This window comes from Archocentrus centrarchus, chromosome 23 (assembly GCF_007364275.1).
Source record: "Archocentrus centrarchus isolate MPI-CPG fArcCen1 chromosome 23, fArcCen1, whole genome shotgun sequence".
NCBI classification, from domain to species: domain Eukaryota; kingdom Metazoa; phylum Chordata; class Actinopteri; order Cichliformes; family Cichlidae; genus Archocentrus; species Archocentrus centrarchus.
This window is the reverse complement of record NC_044368.1, coordinates 12341274-12368435: the sequence shown is the minus strand read 5'-3', so window position 1 is coordinate 12368435 and position 27162 is coordinate 12341274. Positions and strand designations below refer to the sequence as shown.

General features: G+C 40.2%; 2 protein-coding genes across 2 annotated transcripts in view; one reads left to right on the top strand and one right to left on the bottom strand.

Moving 5' to 3' along the window:
* lrtm2a (leucine rich repeat transmembrane protein 2a) overlaps positions 1 to 26242 on the top strand; it is a 28623-nt gene extending 2381 nt beyond the window's left edge. The window contains exons 2-7 of the mRNA XM_030719859.1: positions 4897 to 5099; positions 18732 to 18961; positions 19592 to 19717; positions 20231 to 20319; positions 20926 to 21083; positions 22256 to 26242. Of these exons, the coding sequence (XP_030575719.1) occupies positions 5015 to 5099; positions 18732 to 18961; positions 19592 to 19717; positions 20231 to 20319; positions 20926 to 21083; positions 22256 to 22782 (1215 nt within the window). The 5' untranslated portion in view covers positions 4897 to 5014 and the 3' untranslated portion in view covers positions 22783 to 26242. The remainder of the gene's footprint in view (positions 1 to 4896; positions 5100 to 18731; positions 18962 to 19591; positions 19718 to 20230; positions 20320 to 20925; positions 21084 to 22255) is intronic.
* The window catches only part of cacna2d4a (calcium channel, voltage-dependent, alpha 2/delta subunit 4a), a 92199-nt gene that overhangs the window by 39353 nt on the left and 25684 nt on the right, over positions 1 to 27162 (bottom strand). The window lies entirely within an intron of this gene.

Genomic DNA, 27162 nt, shown 5'->3' with positions numbered 1-27162 from the left:
CAACACATACCGTATGTTGCTCTTTTTGTACAGCTACTGGCATGTGGTTAGGCATGTGTGTGTGTGTGTGTGTGTGTGTGTGTGTGTGTGTGTGTGTGTGTGTGTGTGTGTGTGTGTGTGTGTGTGTGTTATGCTGGCCCAATCTCTCCCCTCTCCAGTGTAACCAAGCCATTAAAAATTGATTTAGGGACCTTGGCTGCCTCTTTCTGCCTTTGTTAGCAACCTGTACTGTTACGCGCACATTTACCAACATATCTGCACTCAACTGTTTTTCATGTATCCCTTTTCTTTTTGTATGTATGCCCCTGTGCCCATATGGGAGTTAAGGGCATAGCTTTAAGTCAATAATCTGGTTGTGTGCTCACAAGCTATAATGTCACTCCTTCAGGGGGTGCACACCTACATCCAAACAGGCATGAACACACCTGCCTTCACACACTGAGATAGAGGTGGACAAAGCCTCATGTCAAAGTGTTTAATTTGTCTTGTTGCAGATAAACACAGTATGGGAAGGAATCGATTTACTGTTTATTGCCTGTTGTAGCACTAAAGATCTGTGCTGTACATTATCCAACTGTTCTGCATCCTGAAACATTTTTGCACATTTGCTATGGAGACGTAAGATATGGAAGGTTTAAACTCAAGATGGCAAAACACAAACGTGTCTAGATATTAAAAATATCACTGAGCCATTAGGTTTCTTTGAAGTTTTTTCATTTGCTTTGTTTCTTGAGCTGCTGATCTTGGTGGGGATGCATATGCGTATGCTGGAAATGGATTAGCAAGATCACAAAAGATCACAGAAGCTAGCTCGCCTCCTCACTATCAACAACCTTCTTCCAGAAAGTAGAGGAAAAACACAATCTGACCAGTTCCTATGTCAGCCCTGAGGCGTGTGGTCAATTGTTGCCCTGCACAAAGTCTCTGCAACACCCTGCGGTATATAACTGCAGCCTGAGCGAGTACAGCGAACAGTTAGTGATAAAAGTAGAATGTAAAGAGGAGAGGAGAAAGAAGAGGAGCTGAGAGGAGGGGAGGAGGTGTTACGTGATTCCCCAATAGGCAGGGTCACTCTCACACCCAAGTATTTACACGTGTATGTAAATGAATGCATGCATAGGTGCATGTGTAGATTTTGGGTGGCCCCTGTCCAGATTAAAAAAAGCTTTCTGAGAATAGCCTGGCAGGCCTGATACTACATCAGCAGCTTAATACAAACAGTAATGTGGCTGCGAGGTGACCTTCTGCTATGCTTTCAATGCATAGGCTCCAGCATAATTAGTTTACCATGTCTGTTAATAAATTATATTTAACTTTTACATTATCAATTTATAGGATTTTTTTTTTATATACATTTTTCAGCATTCATCTACAACCATTTGTTTCAAAATCAGGGTGAAATTCTGGGAAATTTACGACTCAGCTGATGAAATGCTATTTTCTTTTTTTTTTTTAGCTCTTTATCACATTATCTGAGTAATTAGCCATCTCAGCATTGGTGCAACACCACAAATAAACACTGGCCAGTGCAATCAATAAAGTTCATTTTACTAGTCAAAATGCCAACAAGGCTGATACTGGCTGATATATTCGTGCATCCCTGCAAAGTAGTATTAAAATGGCAGCACTAAGCTAATGAACTAAGAAAGAGGCCAAAAAAACATCAATCACTGTTTGCCTAATAACCAGCTGTGAGTTCCTTTCACTTTTTTTTTTTTTTTGCCGCCATTTAGAAAAGCGAATGATTTTTTTTCTTTTTTTTTGCGTGAAAAGAAAAACACTGTTTTTCTTGCCCTGAATAAATCAAAACATAAACAGAGCCATGAATCATCTGACAAATGGCCAACATAAAAACCACAGCACCGCTTACTAAAGTTGAAAAAGGAAATAAGGATTAATAAAAGCTTGAAATTGCCATAGAAATATTTAATTTATTGAAAAATGATGAATGCACTCTTTAATTGCGGTACATATGAATTCTACTGTGCCAAGGCTGTACAAGGACCCCAGACAACCAAGGGTCCAAAAGACTCACATTTTTGTGTGTCTAATGGTTTTTTGGTCTTGGAGCTTAAATTTGGATCACTCATTTATAGTATCAACCAAGGTTTTGAGGCTATACAAGTCACATCTGCTAGCAACATGAAAAATGAAACATTTGCAGCTTAAAATTTAAACCAAGGAGAGGAATCTTTCAGAATTCCTTGAGCTCCCTAAATTGTTCATTTATACTTCTGAGTTTTCCAAAAGAAGCTCAGTAGTAGAAGAAAAAAAAAAAAAAAACAACTGAAATTTCCCAGTAGAGCAGAGCTAATGTGACTTTAATCACATGCAGGAAATCCATCTGCTGAATATCCTCAGTGCATGCCTCTGTTCCTTTGTCAGCGAGAGAAAGCGGACTGAGAGGGAGAGACAGAATGAATGAAAGCGACGAGGAGAGAAATGAATGCTGAATAAATGAAGGTCACAAAGAAAGAGAAGATAGAAAAAACACGAATAAATGTGGAAGAGGAGAGGAGGAAGTATAAGAAAACATACCAAGAGACACTCGAAAGAAAGAAACGAGACATCAGTTCAGTGTTTCATATTTTCTTCAGTGTCTTCCAGGTACTAATGACAATAATGATAAAACAAATAACACTACTCAAACCCACACATAGACACACCAAAACACTCAGGAGGTTGTGGAGGAGAATTTTAATGTCCTCCCTGTTTATTCATAGCCCTTATTTTTACCTCCCCACCCCTTCTGGTATTTCCTGCCTTGCCTCTATTTTTCTTTTTATCCTTTCATCACGGTCTTCTCACTACACCTTAGTGACTTAGTCACCACACCTGACTTAATTCACAGACTCCACCACATCTTTCTCCTCTCCTGTCCTTTCCCCTAACTTCCATATATAACCAGTTGCAAATAGCTTACTAACAATCTGAGCAGATTGATGAGCGTTACTTATTTAAGTAAGCCAATGTGCATAGAAAGTTGAACATACAACCCATCCATGTGTTCCTGTTCCTTATCTTTCCGCACAACCACATTATCCTCCAACTACCTTAGGATATTTTTTTTGTTAACATGCCTATTTAAGCTAGAACAGGTGCAACTTTACATAGTTAATGCACAAGCATCATCAAACACATGCACAAATGCACTTTTGCCTCTATTCAACTTGATAGCAAAATGAACCATGCAGAAAAAATTGTGCTTGAGTTTTCCCTGCAAGCAGCTAACCACTGAACAACAGCCTAATCTGATTAGTGCAATATTTCACACACTGCTGATTGGGTTGTGATGACACTTTGGGAAAAAGGCACATCTCACAGCAGCACTCTAGCATTTTCAAAATTACACTGATTGGCTCAGGGAGGGGAGGTGGGGGTGCGAGTCAACAGCGTGCATCAGTCATGTCATGAGAGCTTTCTCCTATGGTAATTTCCCACTTGTAAAAACCTATTTTCACTGTAATGACTCAACAGTGACAAGAAGACTCATCTTTTTTTAAAGCATGTGGGATAAGTTTCATTATAGTGATGTAATTGGCACAGGTCATTTGTTTTTCAGTCTATCTATTCAACGGATCCAGCAAACCTTTGTCCCTCTATGCGCTCCTTTTCTCTCATCTCTTTCCCCTCACCCCCCCAGCTGGTCACGGTAGATGGCTGCCTCTCCCTGAGCTTGGTTCTGTTGCAGGTCTCTTCCTGTTAAAGGGGAGATCTTCCTCCCCAATGTCACCAAGTGCTCGATCATACAATGGTTGTTGTGGTTTTCTCTCTAATTTTATAGGGGGCTTACCTTGCACCTTAAGGTGATGGTTGTTGGGAACTGGTACTAAATAAATTAAACTGTACTGAAATTAGTTTCCAGAGTCACAAGTGCAAACAAGAGAAAATAATAACGTCATATCCAACTGTACAACTAAATCAAGCATAGCAGTAGCACAGGCAGGCCACAAAGTCAAGCTCAGGGAAATCCTGACAGATCAGCCAATCTCAGTCCCTTCTACACATCCAGTTGAGGGCATTTAAGGTGCTTTGACCAGGGTATATAGGCTTCACATCTGCAAGTCACTTTGCAACCCACCTCCACTCCAGCCCCTCTTTTCATGCTGTCATATCTGTTGTCACTGATGACACGTCTGTTCTGTGGTGGGTCTTGCTGCTGCAGCTCTCCCAACCTCATCCTTAGCAGATATGTGCGAGAAAGGGCAGGGAGGTCCCAGAATGGACACATCCTGGGACTCCCTAACACTCCTAGCTGAACTATATAAACTAGAAACATGATGTGCAACTATGTTGTCTGTGACATTCTGTATGAGAATGTCACAAGGGTAGTTTTGTAGTCTCACAATAACACATTCACTTTAAAAATGTTTTTCATTTAGCCTTCTTTCTTTGCCCCCAGTTTTCCAGCTTCTACATCTACCCTTCTCTCCATCTCTGTCTCATTCTTGATTTCCCATTTTATCTCTGTGGCATTCACACTTTGCCTCTCGGCACCAGACAGTTAGCATTAGGGGGTCTGTCTGTCTTAAAGGCAAAATGATTGTGTAGACTATAAGAAAAACACATGTATTATTTATGCCTATTATATACTAGGGGTGCTGTTTGTGATGATTGCATGCGCATACCTACATCTGCACACTTGCGAGGAAAGGAAACACAGAGACAGACATGGAAACACACAATAAATGTATCACAAACATGATTGCGCAGACACACAATATCCTGCTGCTTTAGCCTTCACTGTTGTCAGCATATGGGAACGCATATTCATGATTGCACAGGGGTTTTGGCAACCCCGTGAGCTAGCAAATTGATGTGATGCAGTCTCAGAATCAGGATTTGAGTTTGGATTGGGATGTGTTTATCTTACTTTTCTTTTCTCTCTCTGTTCAGGTGATTCGGTGCGGCTTTTCGCATTCGCCACACTCGTGGAAGCCTCAGGCATGGTGCCTTGACATCGCCTCCACAGTCCCGCCCCTCCGCCAAGAGGAAGGCCGCAGAGTTCTGTGTCATGCCCCCCCACACCCATCCCCCTGGGGGCACTGGCCTGCCCCGAGCTAGCGCCACTATCTACTACTACTACTTGGCCAAACCAGGTGAGTCAAGAAAACGAAAAGCAGATTGAGAGGGAAAAAATGAGGATTAGGGAAAAACAAACAAGAAGAGAGGAAAACATATTGTTCCGCTCCTACTCATCTCCAGTCTATTTTATTCACGCCTATTGTACTCCAAACTATGCATGAAAGCAGGAACACTGTCTGTTTTGACAGCTGCTAATGTTTGCATGGCAGCATGATTGAACACACACATACCCACATACACGCGCGCACACGCAAAGGACGAGGGCATACTGTGGCCATGTGCCAAGACTTCCAGTGAAATGCCACATTACTGTATTAATAAAGCCAGTGAGAGGTGGTGGGGATGGACCAGCAGGTTATTTGTCTGTCTGCTTTATTTTCTGTCTTTGATTCACTCCTCCTTTCCCTTACTTAACCTACATTTCCTTTTCTTTCGCTTATAGCCTTTGTTTCTTCTGCATCTCGCTCCTTTCCCCCATTCCCTCTTCCTTTCATTTCGTCCGTCCCTGCATCCAAGTCTCTTTGGACCCATTATCTTTTTCTTTTTTTCCCCATCTCATACTGCGGGTACACTCAGTCAAAACAAAAATCCATCAGAAGTCGGGTGGCATAGCAACAGATAGGACAGCTGTATGCGTGTGTGTGTTGTGGAGCAGACAGTGGCGCGGAGGGATCTTGCTCTCTGAGAGATTCCAGGCAATTTTTCAGCTAATAGGTAAACATGAGGGCGCTCCTTCCCTTTTTTGTTTTACATAATGCACATACTGCATGAGCACATGCTGTGTTCTTTGCTGCAAATGAATGGCTTTACAAATAAGAGAGACCATGAGAACAGGGATCTTTGTCTTCCCGGTGTTGAGGTATTGTTCCTGAGGTGTCTGGAAAAGAAAAAAAAAAGACGCCCCCACAAACTGCTGTGTAACACTGAGGACACTAAATAACAGGGCAACACTATCTGTCAGAACCTCCAAACACCCACACAGAAACTCTAAGTCAACAGATATGCCTCCCTCTGAGCTGCTCGTCTCCATATCAGCACCTTATACCTTTTCCTTTCTCTCTTTACCTGCACTTCACATTTTCTCCAACCTTCTTTCCATCTCTGTAATGAAGTCAGTTTAACTCAGATGTCTGTATAAGCTTTAGTACCATATTTGCTGTACAGTCCAGCTTTTCAGGAACGGTAATTCCTCCAAAATGTTCTGTCATTAAAAACACTCTCCTTCAGCCTCAGTGGCTTTTCCTTGCAATTACACTGGATCAAAAGCAGCATGCAGTGTGGATGCCAAAGCTCTCTCACTTTAGATCAATGTACTTTATTGATACATAATGTGCATTCTAAATATTTTCAAGCACTTTAAAAGCAGGTGTTTTCTCTGTCTTCCCTTTTTCAGTGATGTTATGTACTTCTCTCCCTTTGCTCTCTCTGCTTTTGCTCCACAGAGGCTGTAATATAAACTCACACACATTTATTAAGTTACTGAGAAATGCAAATACTAGGAGTAGAAAAAAATAAGAATCCCATTTAATCAAAGCAAGCAGTGACAATCAAATAATGAAGCCTGTGTTTCATTGTGATGCTGGAGAAGTAAATTCAGAACTGGAATTTGACAGTGAGAATTTAAAACGATGTCTTTCCATTGAACTGTCATTATAATTCTGGGCAAACCAGCAAAATGTGGAAAAGCTGAAAGGTGTGCTCAAGGGACAGAAAACAGATTAACAAGAAAAATGGAGCTGGAGATTTTTGGGAAGTGTTTGTGTTCTTCAGCGTCTGCTAGTTTTGGCCTTGATGGATGAAGGCTGTGGCAGACATCTTGTGGGTGTTTTAAGTTGTTGTGCCAAATAAAACTGCAAAATTTCAATAAAATGAATTCATTTTATTACAGTTTGTTGCATTTTTTTAATTATCAAAACCAACTTCAGTCAAATAATTTTGAAAAGAATAAAAATATGATTAAAAAAAATGCTTTTAATGCTTTTCCTAAACAAAAACATCCAGCCTGATTAAAAAGGCTTTATCAGTGCTTCACAGATCAGTTACAAGCCATTAATAAGATCAATTTTTGGCTGTGGAAAAACTGGTGCTAATCGTGTCTGTTTGGTAATAATGCAGTTATAAATGTTTGGAAGCTACAGTTATATGTAAGGGTGTCACAGACAGAGAAAGAGCTAAAAACTTAAAAACAAACTAGAGGGGGGAGAATATAAAATATGAGTGACACAAAGTAAAACAGAGGGAGCAAGAAAAAACGAGGAAACAGTGGGGAGTAGAGTTGAGGAAGAAGAGAGATGTGAGATCAAAGAGTTGTAGTGAAAGAGAGAAGACAGTGAGGAAGGAGGAGGCGAGACGAGAGAGGAGAACAGAGGGGTCTATGAGCGACACAGAGACCATATGGTGTCCCCAGGCATCCACCATCCCAGCAGACTGTGAGACTCATCTGACACAAACGCACACATTTGCACACAAGAAAGTATCAGTTCATTCCTACGCACACACATAAGCATACACAGCATCTGACTGTGAGCTTATGTGTTTGTTGCAACCCTAAACAAAGCCCTGACTACAGAGCTTCTAATCAAGAGAGTGATAGTGAAAGAGAGAGAGTGACAGCAGTGGGGATTTGGCTTTGAACAGCGATATAATACACTGGCTGGGGTTACAATATTTGTTTGGAGTGAAGCCATAATACCCGTGACTTAGCATTATGCTTGGAATACAGCTGTAATACAGTGAACTGACTAAGGGTGTAGCATTAGGTTTGGAATTTAGCCATCACAGTCAGTTTAGCTACTCTGAACTGACTGGCATTACAAACAGTAAAATGACAGCAATGAAAAGCCCTTTTTGGCACACCTGCAACTCCTACCAGGTTGTTAAACTCACAGATTAACAAGGTATAATAATTTATGGTCGACTTTAAGGTAGTTGAGGTGCATACAAAATGAGCTCAAATGCACTTTGTCTCAGAGTGCCTGGCTCAACTTCCAGTCAGCTAGATCTTTGCTGCAAGTCATTCCCTTTTTCCTTTTCCCCCCTGTTGCCTCTCTCTACTGTGCAGTCTAAATAAAGGCAAAATGCAATAAATAAATAAATAAATAAATAAAAATCCCCGCCACCAGGTGGTTAGTAGCTGGTGGCACTTTTGAACCCTGCTGGGTTTGGCATGAATCCACCGCAGTGTGACGCTGTGTGTGAGGCATTAGGTTTAGAGTAGAGGCTGATCCCTTCACATAGTGTTATATGAGACTCTGAGTTAAATAGAAACTGTAATGACAGTATGTTGGCAAACCAAAGCATCTGGCTAATTTTTTGGCTAGTTTTTGATCAATAGCTATTTTAATGTAACTGATAGCTATTTTGATAGGGCGGTAAGAGAGGTATAAATACTAATTCCCGAAGTAAACAAATGAAAAAAAAAGTTCTAGTCTTTATTGTTCCTCTTTACTCAACTCTACTTCAAGGAGGTTTGTGATCATGCAAATATCATCTGCTAAAGGGACACCGCTTACTCCCATCACCAGCTTATAAGCTATAGCTTGAAATGTGGCAATTGATTGTGGGGGACTAAAATCTAGTTTGTTGTTGCTATAATTTTATGACGCCTCGACTCCGAAGCATGCAGAAATCTCCATGCAAATACCCGCCAACTCTTTCTTTTTTAGCACTGTGTGGTTAGGTGCAGGTACAACAGGAAAGTGCCAGATGAAACACACAAATAAATGGTCCTGGCCCACTTTCAAAGGACACTGGCAGGGATAAATCCTCTGGATGGTGTTTGTGGTGCAGAAAAATCCTCTGCATCACGAACACCACTTCAACACTTGCCAAATGATTCAAATACAGTATCACATTCACAGCACATCTAGCACGGATCTAGCTTGACACTGATAAGCTATAATGACCATAGCAGGGCTATTCCTGACAGAAAACACTGCTTTACTCATTAAGTAATCACAGAAAATGGAGGATAATGGTCCTAAATTAATAGTTGATAATACAGCATTTTGAGATCTCATTTTGTTCTTGTGAGAAAATAAAAGCCTATGAAAAGGGCATCCAATTAGGAATAAAAGCGATCTCAAACACTTTAAAACTAATTTTAAATTCAGGATTAGAGCTGCTACTTCAGATCAATCTAAATTTATATATTGCAGTCTTATAAAAAAAGAGGACTCTATCCAGTCCTGTGAAAAACTAAGTTCGCCCCTACGGCCTCCATACAAATTAAGAAGGTAAGGAGCAGCCAGGTGCTGCTAATCAAATGCTCGATTATTGATTATAAAAGCAGACGTTTGGTGGTCCCAAGGTCAGACCGTGAAGTGCTTAGAGAAACTGCATAAAACCCAAGAGCTCCATCAGACTCTACATGCCTCAGTTAGCATGTTAAAAAAGTTCATAACACCATAACAATTTTGCAGGGCTAACACAGAAAGACAGACGACCATTCATGCTCACATTTACACCTATGGGCAATTTAGAATCACCAATTAACCTAATCCCAGTAACCGCATGTCTTTGGACTGTGGGAGGAAACCGGAGTACCTGGAGAAAACCCACAGAAACACAGGGGAAAAATGCAAACTTCACACAGAACGGCCGGGGCCAAGGTGGAATCGAACCCAGACCTTCCAGCTGTGGTGCAACAGAGCGCAGAGGAAGCCCCTTTTCTCTAAACGGAGGATGGCAACATGGCTTAGGTTTGCAAAGTTGCATCTGAACAAACCACAAGACCTCTGAAACAATGTCCTTTGGACAGATGAGACCAAAGATGTTTGCTCATAATGCATAACACCACATTTAGAAAAAAACAAACACAGCATATCAGCACCACTGGCAAGCACGGCCGTGGAGGGGTGATGATTTGGACTTGTTTAGCAGCCACAGGACCTGGGCACCTTATAGACATTGAGTCGACCATTGAACTCCTCTCTATACTGAAGAATTATAGAGTCAAATATGAGGCCATCTGTCTGACAGCTTGGACAGTTTGGCTTTAACTGGGTCATTCAACAGGACAACGATCCCAAGCACAGCAGCAAATCTACAACAGAATGGCTGAAAAAGAAAATCAAGGTGTTGCAATGGTCCAGTCAAAGTCCAGACCTCAAGCAGACTGAAATCCTGTGGTGGGACTTTAAGAGAGCTGGGCTGAACTGAAAATTTAGAAAAACTGGCATAAAAACCACAGCGTGACAAATATTTCATATAAAGAGTGTGTATGTGTGTGTGGATCAATACCATCTGCCTATCCAACCTGCCCGAAGAATGAGTGGGCATACATTACAGATCCAGGCAAAGTCTATTCTATTCTTGTCACACTGATGCGGATGTGACATCAAAAGCCAGACGTCCTTCACTTTCTCTCAAAATTTTGAATGTATTCAGTGCTGAACCGCGGCCCCGGTGAGTGGTCGGTACAAAGTGCATCAAAGAGATGGTGTTGCAGTGAAATACTGGATGCAACAGTTCTGATGAAAGTGCTCAATCCACCTGAAAATTACACTTTGTTTCCCAAAGCATACATTTGTGAATTTGTTTCTCCTTTTGCTTTATCTCTCTGCCTCTTTGTCTTACCCGTCACTCCTGCTAATTAATAGCCACTATTACAAACAACAATGTCAATGTGTGTCACACGCACCCATGGGGCCTACTGTTGTGTGAACGAGCATGTGTGTCACTGCAAATTGATACAAATAGCAGGAATTAGAGAGGCAGATCAGCCTACACATTACCCACTCACCGCTGCAAGTCAAAAATAATGATACTGTCTTACTGCTACAGAATTCATCACAGGAGAAATGGACAGGGGAGAGAGAGGTTTGATAAAAATGGAGAATGAGAGAAGGGCTGGAGTAAACAGGGAAAGGGGAAGAAAGGGAGAGAGAGAGAGAGGGAGAGGTAATTGGAGGTAATCCTACCGGAAGAAGAGGTTTAAAAAAACAAAAAAAAAACAAGATTTGCAAGAAACTCTCTCTCCTCTCCTCATCACACTGACAGCAGGAGTACAGCCTAAACCCCTACACTGTGTTCCTGCTTATCCTTAAATGCTACTAGTGTGTTTGTGAGTCGGTGTGTGCGACTGTTATTTCCTGCGTTTGGGTAAGCGATTATACATGGATGTGCCTGAAAGTCAGGCAGAAAGGAGCATGGCAGAAAATAGATAATGTGGGGTAAATAAGATGTGATGCAAACCAAAACTTCTCTCCTTTCTTATCCACTTTAACGTCAGTGATAACATAATGCAACTATACTGACAGGACCCTGATATTGTAAAATATGTACTGTACAATATGTACAAACACATTTAGTGCAGCAGTGTATTGTCTGCGTGTATAGAGATATTAACGCACACAGTCACACACACACTGACTGGCTATTTTCTGCCTGCTAAGTAAATAAGGTCTTGGGTTACAGTTGAGGTTGGACATGTAATAGCCTCTGACAAATTACATGGACACTGCTGCTGTTGCTGCAGTAGAAAAATAGGCTACATTGCACTTCATGTTCTGAGATAATTCAGATGGCTGATTTCACATTATACATGACAAGTTTTATTAAGATATTTCTTCACTTCAGTGTCACACATCTCACGTCTCTTATCTTCGCTTCCACAAATAAATGCATGCAGCGTAGAATTCAGCTTCAGCAAAACCAAACTGGATCCTCGTAGCTAATCTGTAACTGCGACTAAAATGCAAACAACACATGCTTTACATAATGATGTATACTTACGTAATAATATTTAATATTTTCTGGCTCGAATCGTGCTTTGCTGCACAGTAATTATGAGATTTTAGGTGATGTAAAAGAAAAAATAACACAAAAACAAAAATAACAACAACAACAAAAAGATTAAAGATTTTACAAGATTAGTCATGTAAAAAATACAGAAATTTTGAAAATCCTTTCTATGATTTATAGAAGTACAAGGGCAGGTTGCTTGTTTTGTTCAGTCTTTTTTTCATCCCATATTGTGATAAGCTGGTAGAAAGACCAGAGGAAGACACTCAGTAAATGGCCTCAAACCCAGGCCTCTGCATTAGCCTTAAAGACATATGCACCTGCTCTACCCAGCAAAGCACCTGCTCTACACAGTGTCCAAAACCGGCACCTTTTAAACAAACAAAACAATCGTGCAAATGAATGAATTCATACATTTAGAAAACTGGAACCAGCAACTGTTTATTTGATTTATCATCTAATCACATGATTAGTTGGATGGATGCCTGGATGAGGACATTTGGGGCATTTGGGAGTTGTTTCCTTATTCACACAAAGGCAGAATTTACTGTTTTATCAGGTATAACACCTGGTATTGGTAATCGCACCTAACTCTAATAGCAGCACTAAAAGTAGCAGCATGGATTTGGTTCAAACTCTGAGCACAATGTAAAACATTGAAGAGTGAGGAAATACGGGCCTGTGAGCCTGTTGCACGGAGGACAGCTGGTCGTCCTCGTAACAAGATAGCAGCAAGTCTGTCGCTTGCATGGAAAACAGCTTGGCCCTTGGTAACACACAACTAGGCTCAGTAACAGAAGTGCTGTAGCTAATGACATCATTGCTGGGTTCAGTGTCACCCAGGGCCCCGAGGCAGATGAGGCCCCTGAGGTGTCAAAAGCCGTTACCTTGGAGACACTGTCAAACATCACCAGGTACACAGTATTGCAAAGGTCATCTGACACGATAACATATCACTATAAAAATTCAGGAGATATTAAAAAGTAACGTATTGTTCATCGCAGTATATAGTAATGCTATTAGTGACAGTTTCTTTTCTTAGGGTATTGGTGAGTCTGAGAGCCTGTGCAGCACACATAGGCTTTTTCCTGCATACAACAAAGGAAATTTGCCAGGAATATAATAAAATAAAAATAGTTTTAACCAGTTTTTAAGTGCTATTTCATTTACTCAAGCTTAAAATATAGGTTATTTCATCAAATTGCAGTTATAACAGGAAAATGCATTTATACTGTTAAGAAAGATAATATAGACTCTTGGTTAAATGCACAGTCACTCCTCCAAATAAACCATTTTGAACCAGAAAAACTACAATTGTTTTTTATGGCTGGATACCTAAAGAACATTAATTACAGCAATTTACAGCAATAAGGTGCTTATGGAGATTAGTGGAACAACATTAAAGTAACAGTATAATGGCAACTCAAAACCCTTAATATTACACTGTAACTCTTATACAGAGCACACAGAGCACAGAACTGTAATATTTTACATTCAGTGGTTTCTAGTTTACAGTTCGAAGGTTCTGTTGTATGTTAAACTGTAGTTTCACAGTATTTATTGTAGAACTTTTGTTCATTTAATTAAGATTTGGGAAAAAAAAATGTATGTATTTACACGCATGTGTCTGTCAGCACCAGTCATGATCCTGCAATTCTTTGCACATACAGAGAACCTATATAGAAAGAAATCACTGCCAGGGAAACAACTGACTACACACAGAAACACAAAAACACAAATGAATATACAAACATGTGCAGTCATGATCATCTTTCAGAGATTACCTACAATAGATATGCCATCTGAGCTCTTGCACAACTTCATACACAAAAACTGGAACGCATACACTGCAAATGAGTGGGCAAGTTACCATGCTAATTAGAAGCAAACAGCTCAGATGACCAGTCATTTTATTAAAATATTGTTACAAAGTCAGGAAAGACGTTAAGAAACATGAATCTCTTTATTAAGAGAAACTCTTCGGTGTTCATTTACTATTAAGAATGTGGCTATTAGTGCGCAAACACACTACATTTTCATTCTAATACAATAAGAAATATGTCTGAAATAGGAAACCAAGGCAGCAACCATTGATTATTAATATGGCTCAGTCTTGAGCTGCTTGGTCTGTAAAATTTTCATGACTGTCACTTCTGACAACAACATGAGGTTGTTCAGGATCTGACGAGCTGTACTGCTCTTAGAGTTGCCTCGATCGAACAGAAACACACTGCTGCATTTTAATGCTGCACCTTAGTTTGTTTCCCATCGCTGAGAGCATTGCCAGCCAACACTTGCCTAAAATGCCAGCGCATGTGTTAGGGAATTCTTATAAAAGATTCAGTCTGAAGTCTGTTTGGACTGAATTAAACTGCACATAACCACTTAACTAATTTGGAAAGAATCTCCCGATCTTCCTCTAAATATGGCAGAATATTTTCCTCCTTCTGGTTTGGCTGTGTGGAGCGCTACATCAGAGAGGATTTGGAGCAGCTAAAATAAGCCAAAAAAAACAAAAAACAAAAAAAAAACCAACCACCTCCTCCACGAGAGCAGCTAAAACCACTCATAAATGTTGGAAGATCTGCTTCAGCACTGAAGGGAGGGTGGCAGCGGATGAGTTATAATGTACAGTAGCAGAGGAAAGGGAGAAGAGAGGGGCGGTGTTAGGTGACAGATAAGCAAGAGTGAGAAGAAGAACACCTTTGCAAAATAAAGCAAAGGTGTTCTTTGGTGCATAAAGGCTGCTGCATTTTGAAATTTGACATTACATGAGAGGAGAGGGGAAAAATAAACACAGATTCTATTTCTCCAGCTCTGTTCCACTCTCTCAGTTGTATAACAGTGCTTTTACCTCGGAGCTACATTATCCTCACAAATCTCCAGCACTACTGTACCTTTTCAAACAGCTCCAACCTGTTATAGGAAATTCAAAGCCACTGTACAGCAAAAGCCTTCTAGATTCCTACTGAGCTGCTGGAGTGAAAGACTGGCACTCTGAAGCATTTCCACTACAAAGTAAGACAGCACAGGATGCTTCGGGATACTTTAAAATCTCTCCTTTCATCCATTTGTGAAGTGGAGTTAATTTTTCCCAGAGATTAAGATTATACTGTAGGACGGAGAGAGTTCACACTAGTATTTTTTTTATGAGGCCACAGCCTTCACTTGCTGAGCCTCTTTGGATCCAAATGCAAAATAGGGCAATGTCCTGAATGAGGGAGGTCATAGTCTGTCTGGCAAGAAAAAACTGTCAGAGAAAAGAGGATAGTTCTATACTAATGCAAATCTATATTATCAGAATCATGTAACATTGAAAGATTTTAACAGGGTTATGTAAAAAAAAAAAAAATAAATAAATAAAAATTAAGTGCTTAGCGAAATTTTGAAGAATGAGGGAAAGTAAACCAAATATAATCTAATGAACCTAAATAGCAATTCTTGTTCGGAAACAACTTTAATTATTACCATCATTAAATAAATTCCCAATAAAAACATTCTGGAATGAGGTTTGTTTCTTCTATAATGCTTTCATATGTTTGTTAGATTAGGCCAGAGTCACACAGGCCTAGAGACTAGTTAGCAACCATCTGGCAACCACTGGTCATGGGGTGGAAAATGTGTATTCCCAACCAGTTATAAGTGCTTGTGGAGGTAGCTGGTAGTTGCTGTGAAATCAGCTGCTAAAGCCACATTCATGCAGACCTACAGACTGGTCAGTGATCCCCTGGAAACTGGCGGTCACTCCAGAAAAGTTTATATTCTGCACCTGGTTGGAGAGTGGTTTCTGGAGGTTGCCAGCAGTCACTAGTGTGAATTTAGTTGCAAAGAGGTACACGGTGCTGTGCTGAAAACCTACTTGTGATTGCTTTAGTAACTAGCAGGTTGCTGCACTTGGCCTCAGTTTGCATGGAAAATGCTGACTTTGCTGCAAACGCTCGAAAACCGGTACTGTAACTGTAAAAAGTGTGACTTAAACCAGAAACTGAGACAGTTTGCTTTCAAAGTAAAAGTTGACCCTGTTGAAACATGGTGGCTGCAGCTGTAAGGTGCAACATTCCCAGTTTTTGGTTTGCATTTCATTTTTTCCAAGCTTCACCACTGCTTGTTGGTTAGTTAGAAAGTGTTTGCAGACAAGTTGGCGACTTCCATGTAAACTATGGGCGACCACAGCAATCTGCTAGTGATGATCACCTGGTGATAGCCAGCGATCTCCAGCAAATGGTCATCAAATATGCATTTTTCCTCAGCGACTGGAGGTTGCAGACCGGTCTCTAAGCCTGTGTGAATTAGCTAGGCAGGAGAGGAAAACAGCTAGCTTAGATCCAAAGGTGAAAAAAACCTCAATGTTATCTAAAATGCAATAAACTGTTGAAATATTTCAAAGAACATTTTTTTACTTGGTTTTTTAAAAAATGTGAGCAAGCAAGAACCAATAGCTTTTGACAGGCCTTTTAAGACAGTTGTTAAAAGATAAATGTTAGAACAGGACAAGTACAGTTCTGATTTACTGAGTTTGAGAACTACATACAGGATACAGGATAGGATAGGATATTGTGCACTTTTGCACTTTGTCAGGACTGACTAGGACACATGGTGAATAATTAAATTTCATTTTCAATTCTGATTTTGGCTTAAAAATATTATCAGTACAAGATAACCCAGATAAAATGCCAATTGTGACACATTCCATTTCACAATGATGCTCTCATTTTGGTCTTTTGTTATAAATCAAGCACTTTTTTTCTTTACAGCGCTGGCTTTTGGCCCTCCATGAAGTAAAGCCCATCTGGCTGTAGCATATTATCTTTAGTTTTTTTGTTTAAGTTGAGAGTTTAAAGTTCAAGTGAAGATCATTAAAAAAAAAAAAAAAACTCAAAAAATAAACAACATTTCAAAAGCCGGTGCATCATTGTAGCTTAAATAATCATGACCTCAAACTTGTGATTATGATGTTTCCCATAAGACCTTACTCTGTAGAATAAAGATAGCTTTGTGAATATGCTTAATAAGCTCCTAAACTGCATAACAATTTGACATTAGATCACACCATGGTGTTAGTCTTTCAGTCTTTCCGTTCTTAATGACTTATCATTTATGATTAATCAGGCTAAAGTTCACTGTCTGGTGGAATTTGCTAGTTTCCTTCTCGCTGAAAGTCAATTTATAACTAGTTCAAAGGGAATAAAACTTTAGATTATTAATGCTATTTCTCACTGCACCATAACAAACTTCATATTTTATCAGTAATGAGATACAGAAGCCCCGAGGAAAGAACTGCGGCTTTAGAAGAATGATATGACTTTCATTACACTATCACTCATACTGTCTGACCTTCATCACGTTGTTTTCTCTTTTTTCAGCAATGCGGACTGGCCACTAAAGAGCTATTTCACTGAGATTTGTCACATTCAGAGGCGCAAATGCCATCTGAACCACTGTGTGTGGTGAGAGGGAATGAAGTTTTGATTATGAGCCAGGCAAAGGAAAGAAAAAAATAAGAAGGAAAGCAAAAAGCAGATAAAAACTAATATAACAAGTGACCAAGTGAGACATAGTGTGGCAAAAGGCAGTCACACACCATGAAATAAATGCTAATAATATGCAGATGATGCAAGAGATGAAATCTGCTGGTAAAGCAAAGAGTCCTGTCAGGAGGTAGAAAGTGCTGTGTCTGTGTCTGGAGTTTAGACAAAGTGGTTTTCCCTAATATTATGCTTTGTTGCTGCTTAACACACACACACACACACACACACACACACACACACACACACACACACACACACACACACACACACACACACACACAGATAAAGTACAAGTCGTTCTGATAAGCAATTGGATGGAAAGAAAGTCAGCCACTGTAACGAGACACTGAGGGAATACAGAGCAGTGCCAAGAGACTTGAAGTGAAAGGGAATGAAAAAGATAAAGAGACTCAAGTGAGAGAAGGAAAATTATTGAAGGGAGAGAGAGAGAGACAGATGTTAGGTCACACATAGAAACAATCAGAAGACGAATGGGTGAAAAACGTTTAAATTAAAACAGTGAGGAAAACCTGAAACAAAGAGGAAGGATGTGACCGGAGAAATAAACAGAGATAATGAGCAGAAATGATGAAATGACTGTAGTCTGCAGGAAAACAATGATTTGAAAATGAAATAAAACAAAGGGGGGGGGGGGGGGGGGGGGTTTCCCCTGTGAGATGCACACAAACACACAAAAGAAGAAGGGAAACAAAGGCAAAGAAAGACACGGTAACTAGACTGAGCCTTGATTTGGTTCTGCTGTGATCTTTCAGGCGGAACATGTTTTAAGTTTGGATGATTTCTCGCGATTCGTAACAGAAATCTTTCCTGCAACGTACGAACAAAGACAAAGCTGCGATTTTCAATTAGACAGCGATGAATCAGATTCTCTGTGCAGTTTAAAAATGCTTTCAAAATCATAGGAATTAAAATTCAAGCAAACAGCGCAGAAAAAGTGCCCGTGGCACAGGATGGTGTTTTGTTATGGCTGAGCTGTTGTTTCCTCTCTCCTCGTTTCTCTGGGTCTGTTTTCCTTTCCTCTTTCCTATTCCTTTACTTCTCTTTCTAGTCTACATCTCAAAAGTGTACATCTTTGCACCTATTAAACAAAATCAAAGATAACCATTGTTTCTTCTTCCTATTTTCATGATTCCATCTGTTCTAACATAGTAGATTGAGAGACTATTTCCCAGATAGTTACCATAGGCTGCATAATGATTCTTGCACTTACTTTCTAATTAAAATTATAATCATAATTTACACTTTCCCTCCAGTCCCTTCCTGTTGTACACATAATTGAAATAATAATTCACAGGAAGAACTAAACTATGTTTCTCCTTCCTTCGTTTCCTCTCTCCTTCTCTCCTCCCCCAGTCTTCCTCTGTGTCCTCTGCTTCCTAGCCGCATTGCTACCGCCAGCCTCCTCCTGCCCTCCTCCCTGTCTCTGCTCCTCAGACAGCCTGGTGGTGGACTGCGGGGGCCGGGGTCTCTCCTCCCTGCCTCCCTTGCACCTCCTGCCTCCAAGGAGCCGCTCACTCCTGCTAACCAACAACAAGCTTGCCTCGCTGGGAGCATCTGCCTTCGCTAACCTCACCTCTCTGGAGGTCTGCAAGTCTATTGCTGTGAAATTTTTCTTTGCTGAACATGTTGTGGTTGCTACGTTCTTGTTCATTATTGTGTGTGAAGTGACCCCCCCCCAATAAGTGATATTGTTTGGATCCTATATTGAGCAAACTGCAGACAATCTCTGCTCTCAGTCTGAAAAGTTAGGAAAAAATTGACATTTTCAGAGTTTTGCAGGCCTAGCCACAATTTGCATTTAGTGTGCAGAACCCAGGCAGGCTGGTATTTTAAAATATTGCAGCCTCAAAGAATGCATAGTTACTATGCAGTAAATCCAGCTTCATTAGTTACAACACTTGGCTGTGCTTTACTTATTAATGGCTCTTATTTACCATATCAGATACAAGTAATTGGTTCTGTTTCCTGTCATTAATGTGCAATCAAATGTCTGCAGTGGTGATTTATCTAGATTTTTACACCCACCCCACTAAAGCCGTCACCATTAGTTACTCTAAACATAAGTGCCAGATTAAGGTATTAAAAATGTCCATTTAATTTTTTACATTTTTTTAAATGTACTTTTGACTTTTTCATTTTTATTTAAAAAAACAAAACAATCATCAGCTAACATCAGTTACTAAATTGTACATATATTCTGTGTGTGTTTTTAGGAGTTAGATCTCTCTAATAACTACTTGGATAATTTACCAGCTGGATTATTCAGAGACATGTCCAACCTGACAAGACTGACTCTGCACAACAACTCACTAACAGTAATGGACAGAGACCTTTTTCAGGTAGGCACTCTAGATTACATAGCACCACACTTGACACTGATCACTAAATACAGAATAAATGACCTTATTCCAACTACAAATCACACAAGACACTCAAAGAGTCCCTGTTGAAATGCGTGGAAAACTCGTCTTTGTCTCCAATGTACTGTGTGATATGTACCACTATTACAGTTTATGTGACTAAAAATGAAAACAAAGCTGATATAATGATGCCCAGCTTTAGATTCTGGATTTGAGCTCCACAGGCTGTGTTTAACGGAGCCAACCTGAGCAGTTATACTAAAAAGACTGGGCCCCTGTCGAGGCGGTAAATTAGTAACAAACCATTTGCTCAGCACTTTCATCCACTAAATCAGAACAGTCAGTAGGATAAGTCTGTGTCATCACTTCACTTGGGACCGTAAATTAGAATCAATAGCTGTTCTGCGTTGCAAAGACGTGAAAGGCCAATGGGTTTTACAAAAGAAAAAGTGCACAACATCAAACAAAGACCTGGTTTTGATGTTTCCACAGGGTCTGAGTGGTCTTCAGAGTCTAGACCTGTCACTGAATGGTCTGTCCACAGTTCCTCTCGGCCTACTGGATGAGCTGCAGAGCCTCAGGTAGAGACACACCAGAATATACTCCTTTACACAGATTTTTTTTCAGGTGCTCCCTTACAGGACCAAACACCCGAGTAAGATCACATTCCAGAATTACGAGGTCAGAGTCATAGTTAATATTCCTGACAGAGAGCACAGAGGTCTTAGTTAGCATAATGAAAGGGTTACAGAATTATTGTAATTTCATAAGAAGATGGTGAAAATGTTGGAAATCAGACCACCCTACAAGGCAGAGTCTTTCACAGGCCATCATGTCTATGCTGATCAGCTGGCACGTAGACTAAGCAGCACTAATCATGTTAGTCAGGTCTAGGGAACAAGGTTGACATAACCATTAAAACTGATACTAATGCTAAACATTTTTAGTAAAACTCAAAAAATGTAATAATTCTGTGAGAACTTTTCACTTTTAAGCTCTGTATCAAAAAAACCCCCAAACCTCTTCTTACATGTAAAACACCACCTTCAACAGCTTTATAAAAAAATATACACTAATTTTTTTGAGGGAAATTGTTTGAATAACATAAATGTATAATATCAAAACAGAATTATCCTGATACAATTCTACCAATCTATTACTATTATTATTATTACTATTACTCCAAGGTGGCTGTCCCTAGCGGGTAACAGGCTTCATGGTTTGGAGAGGGCAGCATTTGAGCCGCTGGTCAACCTGCAACACCTGGAACTGGGACATAACCCCTGGGAATGTGACTGCAACCTCCGCGATTTCAAACACTGGATGGAGTGGCTGCTGTACAGAGGTGGATGATTGATTTCTGTTACAAGAACTTTTAAAGGCTATGCTTGATTTGAACTGAGGGAATAGGACAAGAGAGCACAGGGGCCATGAAGGAGTGGGCAGAAACTAGAGATAGATGGAGCTGGGTATTTGTTTCCAGCTCTGCATCCCTGTGCTTCTGGCTGTATAATATGAGCACATCAGTGTGATAATCCACATTACCATGCTCATTGTGTGCTTCCATGTACTGTATCCACGTGTCTCTGCAGGCTGTTAGTACATCAGATAACCACAGCTGCTCTCCGCTCTCTCCTCATGTGTAAAAATCTACATTCACCTCAGCGCCGGGGGCCGCAGCTGCCCCGCTAATGAAGCATCTCTTCTTTTTTATGCTCCATTCTCCTCTCTGCTTCATTCTGCTCTCTTCTGCTTTGCTGGGCTTAACTCCCACTTCGTTCAGTACGCTTCATACAGATACAGATAAGCAGAGGAATCGCATGAAGACATTTCATAACTCAAAATGAAATCATGACAATAGCTGTTAAGAAGGCCTGATATGTGTCGCAGAAAGTAAGACAAAGCTTGGTGAGAGCAGTCTGTGTTGACTTCTATCTGTTTCCAGCCACTCCATATATACACAGCGGTAATATCTGGAGATATTTGTAGAGAAGATGTGTTTGTAAAAGAGTGTTCTGTCACAGGATGAGAGAAAATCTGGGGGCTAAATACTCATTCTGTCTTTTATCTTATTGTTTTTGTCACTTAACCTGCTGTGTCTGAAAATGCAGATCAATGGCTTTCTAGCACGCGACCTTGATACAAATACTATGTTTGGAGGCACACGCACCATGTGACAATAACAAACCAGATCCCTCCACCCTTGTGCCGCCATTGGGAATTAGTGACTCAGATATTTCTCTCGTCTACACACGCTACAGCTGTGCTGAAGCCAGGCATGTCATCTCATGAATTATACAAGGGTTTAGTTGAGGCTATCTCCAACCTAGTATTGAGGGCACAGCAAACTGGGTGTCTGTTAAGTGATGAATGAGTCATCCTAGTGTTGGCACAACCACCCCCGACCATGTCTTTTCCACTCTTTTGGTTAATTGGTAGTGCTTTACAGACATAAGGCGATTTATAAATGACCTCTCGCTGTCCTCCTGTCTCTGCACCTCTGTCTCACTCCGTTAGGGGGGAAGGTGGATGCGGTGGAGTGCACACTGCCGAAGGATCTGCGTGGGCGAGACATCCGTGGTGTTCCAGTGGAAATGTTCAACTACTGCCTCCAGCTCGAAGATGAGAATGGAGGAGGTGAGGGATCTCGTTCTGGGCAAGCAGGCGGTCCTCCCTGCAGCAGGAATTCTCTCAATCCCAGCGGGTCGACACCAGTTTCTGACAACAGTGGAAACGCTGCTGATGATTCCTCTTCAAACACTGGAGGTGGAGGAGCAGGTGGAGGTGGAGAGGCTCCACAGGATTGCACCCGCTCTCGCTACCGACCTGTGAGCGTGCGGCGTGCCATTGGTACAGTGGTAATTGCTGGCGTGGTGTGCGGCATTGTTTGTATCATGATGGTGGCCGCCGCGGCTTACGGCTGTATCTATGCCTCCCTGATGGCCAAATACCAGAGAGAGCTAAAGAAGAGGCAGCCGCTAATGGGAGACGGAGAGGCTGATGGGGAGGACAGGGATGAGAAACAGATCTCCTCTGTGGCCTAAAGGAGCGATTGCATGGGGGGGTTGGCTCGTCAAAGGCTTAGGGATGAAAGGGGTGAAAATTAAAAGGGCTCAAAGAGGAGAGAGATGGAAGAGCTTGTTTTAAACACACAGATGGTTATAATACCTCTCCCTCTGACTCTCAAACTGACACCTCTCCCGCTTTTTGTCTTCCTTTCTTTTTCTATTTTTAACCTCTCCACTCTGTCGTTCTCTCGAACAAACTGCCTCACACACACCCCTTATCTTCTCCCTGATTTTCTCTTCCATTTGGACCCATTCTCACTGCAGTATTCATTCCCAATCATCCCTCCAACTCGCCTACCAGCCACCTACTGCTGTTGAATTTACCAGTATATTGGCTAGGAGAGAAAAAAAATTGGTTCCTCTCTCAGTATGAAACATATCATTTAAGTACACTCATGGTGTATGGTGAGTCAGTATTTGTAAACCTGGGCTGAGATTTCAGGGATTCATAGTTTGTATGATGTTGATTGGACCAATGTGAGAAGAATTTCTTGTATCAGGAAGTAGTGTGCAGTTCTTACTTTATCTGCAACTTTCTCCTTCTCAGCCTCTCCAAAGCCAGTATTACCCTCAAGAAACCAAGACCCCAGCCCAGAATCCTTAACTCTCTTCTGAAAGACTGATGTTGAGAAATCTGACAGAAATGAAGGAGAGATGAGAGGCAATTTGTAGATGGAAATCTACTACTTCATCAAAGGAAAAATACTGAGGTTCGATTAAGTGTTGATGAGGCTCCTGATATATGTAACAGGAAAACATTTGGATTTACAAATGTTCATTCATTTATCACGTTATTGGCACTCTCGCCTGTTTGGACCAGATCTCGCTTTTGCTCTGGATTGTCAATGGACTAATTTGATCCTGGAAATGTCCCAAACTGCAGCTGTCTGTGAGAGTCTGTCATGGATCTTATCAGTCAGCTCAAGGAGGATTAAACCATATAACTGGAATTTTGAATCTGTTGTATTTGCCAGCTTCAGAAAAAGCTCTTGCTTGTTTGATGCTTAAAAATGGTTATGATAAGTGTCTGTCAGATCAAAAAGCTGTCAAACTCATTTTCTGGTGTTAGCTGGACTACGCTTCTGGATCAAGAAAGATTACACCACAGTTACTGAGATCCAAAGGAACACAGAATTTGCTTTAAAGCAAATACTCTTTGCTCTGAAATCATTTTCAAACTCCTTTCACCCCCTCAGAGGTGAATGTTTGCTACTATAACACGAAAAAAACTATCTCAGAGAACCCTGGTTTCCTGGCAAGGAGTACAAAAATTAATCTAAAGACTACAAACTTCAGGCTCGTGCACTTTATTTCCCTAAACAGATTCCCTCTGGCCTCTCTCTTTCCCCTCCTGTCCTCCTTCTCTTTCTTTCTAAGATGGACACATTGCCCAGAGGGATTATTAAAAAAAAAAAGAGGGATTAAACTAAAAAAGCTGCTATTTTTACCCCTCCTCCTTCTTCTCATCCCTTTATCTCACTATCTTTTTTTCCCATGCAGTGCTATTTTTTCACACTCCTTAAAGATCTTTTTATGCATCCCTTCTCCCACAGTCTTGTCTTTTTGTTTTTCTTGAACGGTCTGCAATATGCAATGGATGTTGCATGAAAATGTTACTGCCAAAGAGTCCTTATGTTAAAAAGGAAAAGTAATTAGAGGTAATTTGAGAGGAATCCTCTTGATTAACACTCTTTTCTCAGCGCAGTCACAAAAACGGTTTGATTGTTTGCTCTTTACAGTGTTTCCATGATTATCCTGATCTATGCCCTGAAATTTTTATGTAAACATTACCATTTTATAGTTAGCAGAGTAGAACAACTGTCTATTCAGTGATTTAAGTGGCAGTTATTGCCCCTCTACATTAAATCTTCTGTTCCTTCTTAATTTTTGATTGGCTGGGAATAAACTTATAATAACAGTGTGTTATCTTATACCTGGGTATGATGCAGATAAATATTATTATACTTGTCTTCTATGGTGTGTTGGCCCAACAATCCCAAATTGTTTAATGTAGCCGTTTATGGTTTTGTGTATCAGTTCATGATGTATGTATTTTGTTGTGTTAATGGCTTCTATGTTCTGTTTTAGGTTTAAATATCTCTGTAGCATTTATTTGTTGTGTCCATTTATTTGTGTTGACTAGCTGGTAATGTTTCTGTAAGATGCATAGAAAGGGTTTACCACCTTATCTCTGATATTTATCCGGGTGGCATCATTTGGCATAGAGCTCTGGCATGATTTTTTTTTTTCCATTTTAATAGCAGTGGCTTTATCTCCTACAGATATTTTTCATAATGTGACTTAAGCCCTGTTTGCACAGGATTAGTATTTCCAGGAGAACCAAATTATATCCCTACATGTGTGTTTCATGCAGATGAGTAAAGTTGGTGTTTCATTTAAATATATTGGCATAAACTCTGGATCTAAATATTGATTGAAAAATAATGGTGCTATTAATAGTACCAACTGTCTTTTGACAGTTACCAAAATGTTCCTTACATGTTCAAAAATTTTGACTCAGAATTGCTAATTTTATTACAGGAACTCTGCGGATGGATAAATATAATAGGCAACTTGCAATGGACCTTTTACTTCACCAAGTGTGGATGTGGCAGATTTGCAGTTAAGATGACCAGATGGCTTCTGCAATTATTGGATGTCCTTGGATAATATTTTAGTCATGTGCAAATAGGACTTTATTTGAAATGACAAATAGTATTTGCATTTATGAAGACACTTGCTGCCTCTATTGTAATTACAAAGATGTCAACGTCTGCATTTACAAGATTTTTTTTAATAGATAGAGATTACAATATAATAACTATGTTCAATATGTGGTTAAGATGCAACTAAAACAATTTAGAAAAGATCAGAAAAGCTAAATGCAGCTGTTCTGGATGCAGAAGAGCTGACTAATGGCTAGTCAGGTGTGCATTATGACTTAAGCTTTGCCTCAATTTAACAACAGTGGCTGCTTCACTAACCTAAAAAGATGCAGAAAGTGATTAAGCAAAAGTAATTTCCAAACAAGCTTTACAGTGTACGTCTTCATGGATGCACATGCTGAATTTAAATAAGTGTGATATATCCTTGAATTTTAGAGGCTCTGCGGGAGCAGCTGAAAGAAAGCAAAAGCTAAACTCTGTCTATGAATCCAGAAACGTTGTCCTCTCACTCCCTGGTCTGCAGGTCTCGTGTTGTTCGTAGCTAAGTATCTTAGCTAGCTCAATCCTGTTCCTATAGTCTGTGTGCATAAAGAACAATAAATTCTAGTTTGCTACGTAAAAACTGCAGCAGCCATGATGACCAAGGGCCTCTGAGACTACACTGCTCAGAAATCTACATGTGTTGTGTTGTTACGATGATTGTGATTATGACAATGATGATATGATGATGGTGATGAAGCATTTCCTAGTCAAGATGCGTCGTTTTAAATAAAAACATATCACACCTATGTTATATTTACATCCAGACTGAGGATAAACCTTAGAAAGATTGCAACAACTACTTATTCTGGGTTATTTTTTTCTTCCGTCCCTTCCCCTCTATTTCTTTTCACCTTTCACTGTTTCCTGTCTTGTCTCTTGGTCCATTCCCCTCACAGTTATCTTGTCTCAATTTATCTTTTTGTCACTTCTTCTCCCATCATCTTTTAATCTTTTCACCTTCTTTTCCCTCATCTTTGCCTCTCTATCACTTGCTCAGTCTGGTCTATTGTGCGTCTTTTTGTGTCCTCCCCTATCTTAACTCCTTTTTTTCTCACTCATTTATATCCTTATTCACTCTCCTCCTCCACGTCAGATATCTTTTCTCTATTCTTCATTCGTTGCCTGCTCGATCCCTCTGCCTCTGTCTTTTTTTTTTATTTACCCACTCTCATCGCTCCTTCTTCCTCTTTCTCAGTCTGCTCCTGCGTCAGTAGGAATGTATTAGGTTTATTTACATACAGCATGTCACTTATGCTACAGAGATATACTAATCCGTCGCTGAGCTCTTAGACAGCATAAACACAGTCTTTTTGTAGTCACTGTGCACTGATTTTTGGATCAGCCTCTGACACAGGAAATCCACAGTCCTTCATCAAAGGAAGAGAAATTAAATCTGCCACTAAATGAGCATGAAAGCTGAGCACAAGATGCACTTAGGTGGAAAAACTGACCATGTTCTCGTCAGATAAACACTGACACTCAGTGGTTATAAGTAGAATTGCAACATTTTTAGTTGGCTGCAGTCCTGCAAATACTAAATATATTTTCTCTTCAGGAAAAAAAAAATCATTTTGACAGAATAAACACAGAGTTTACTTAATACATAAAATGTTACATTACTTGGCACGGACATTTTTGCAAACATGAA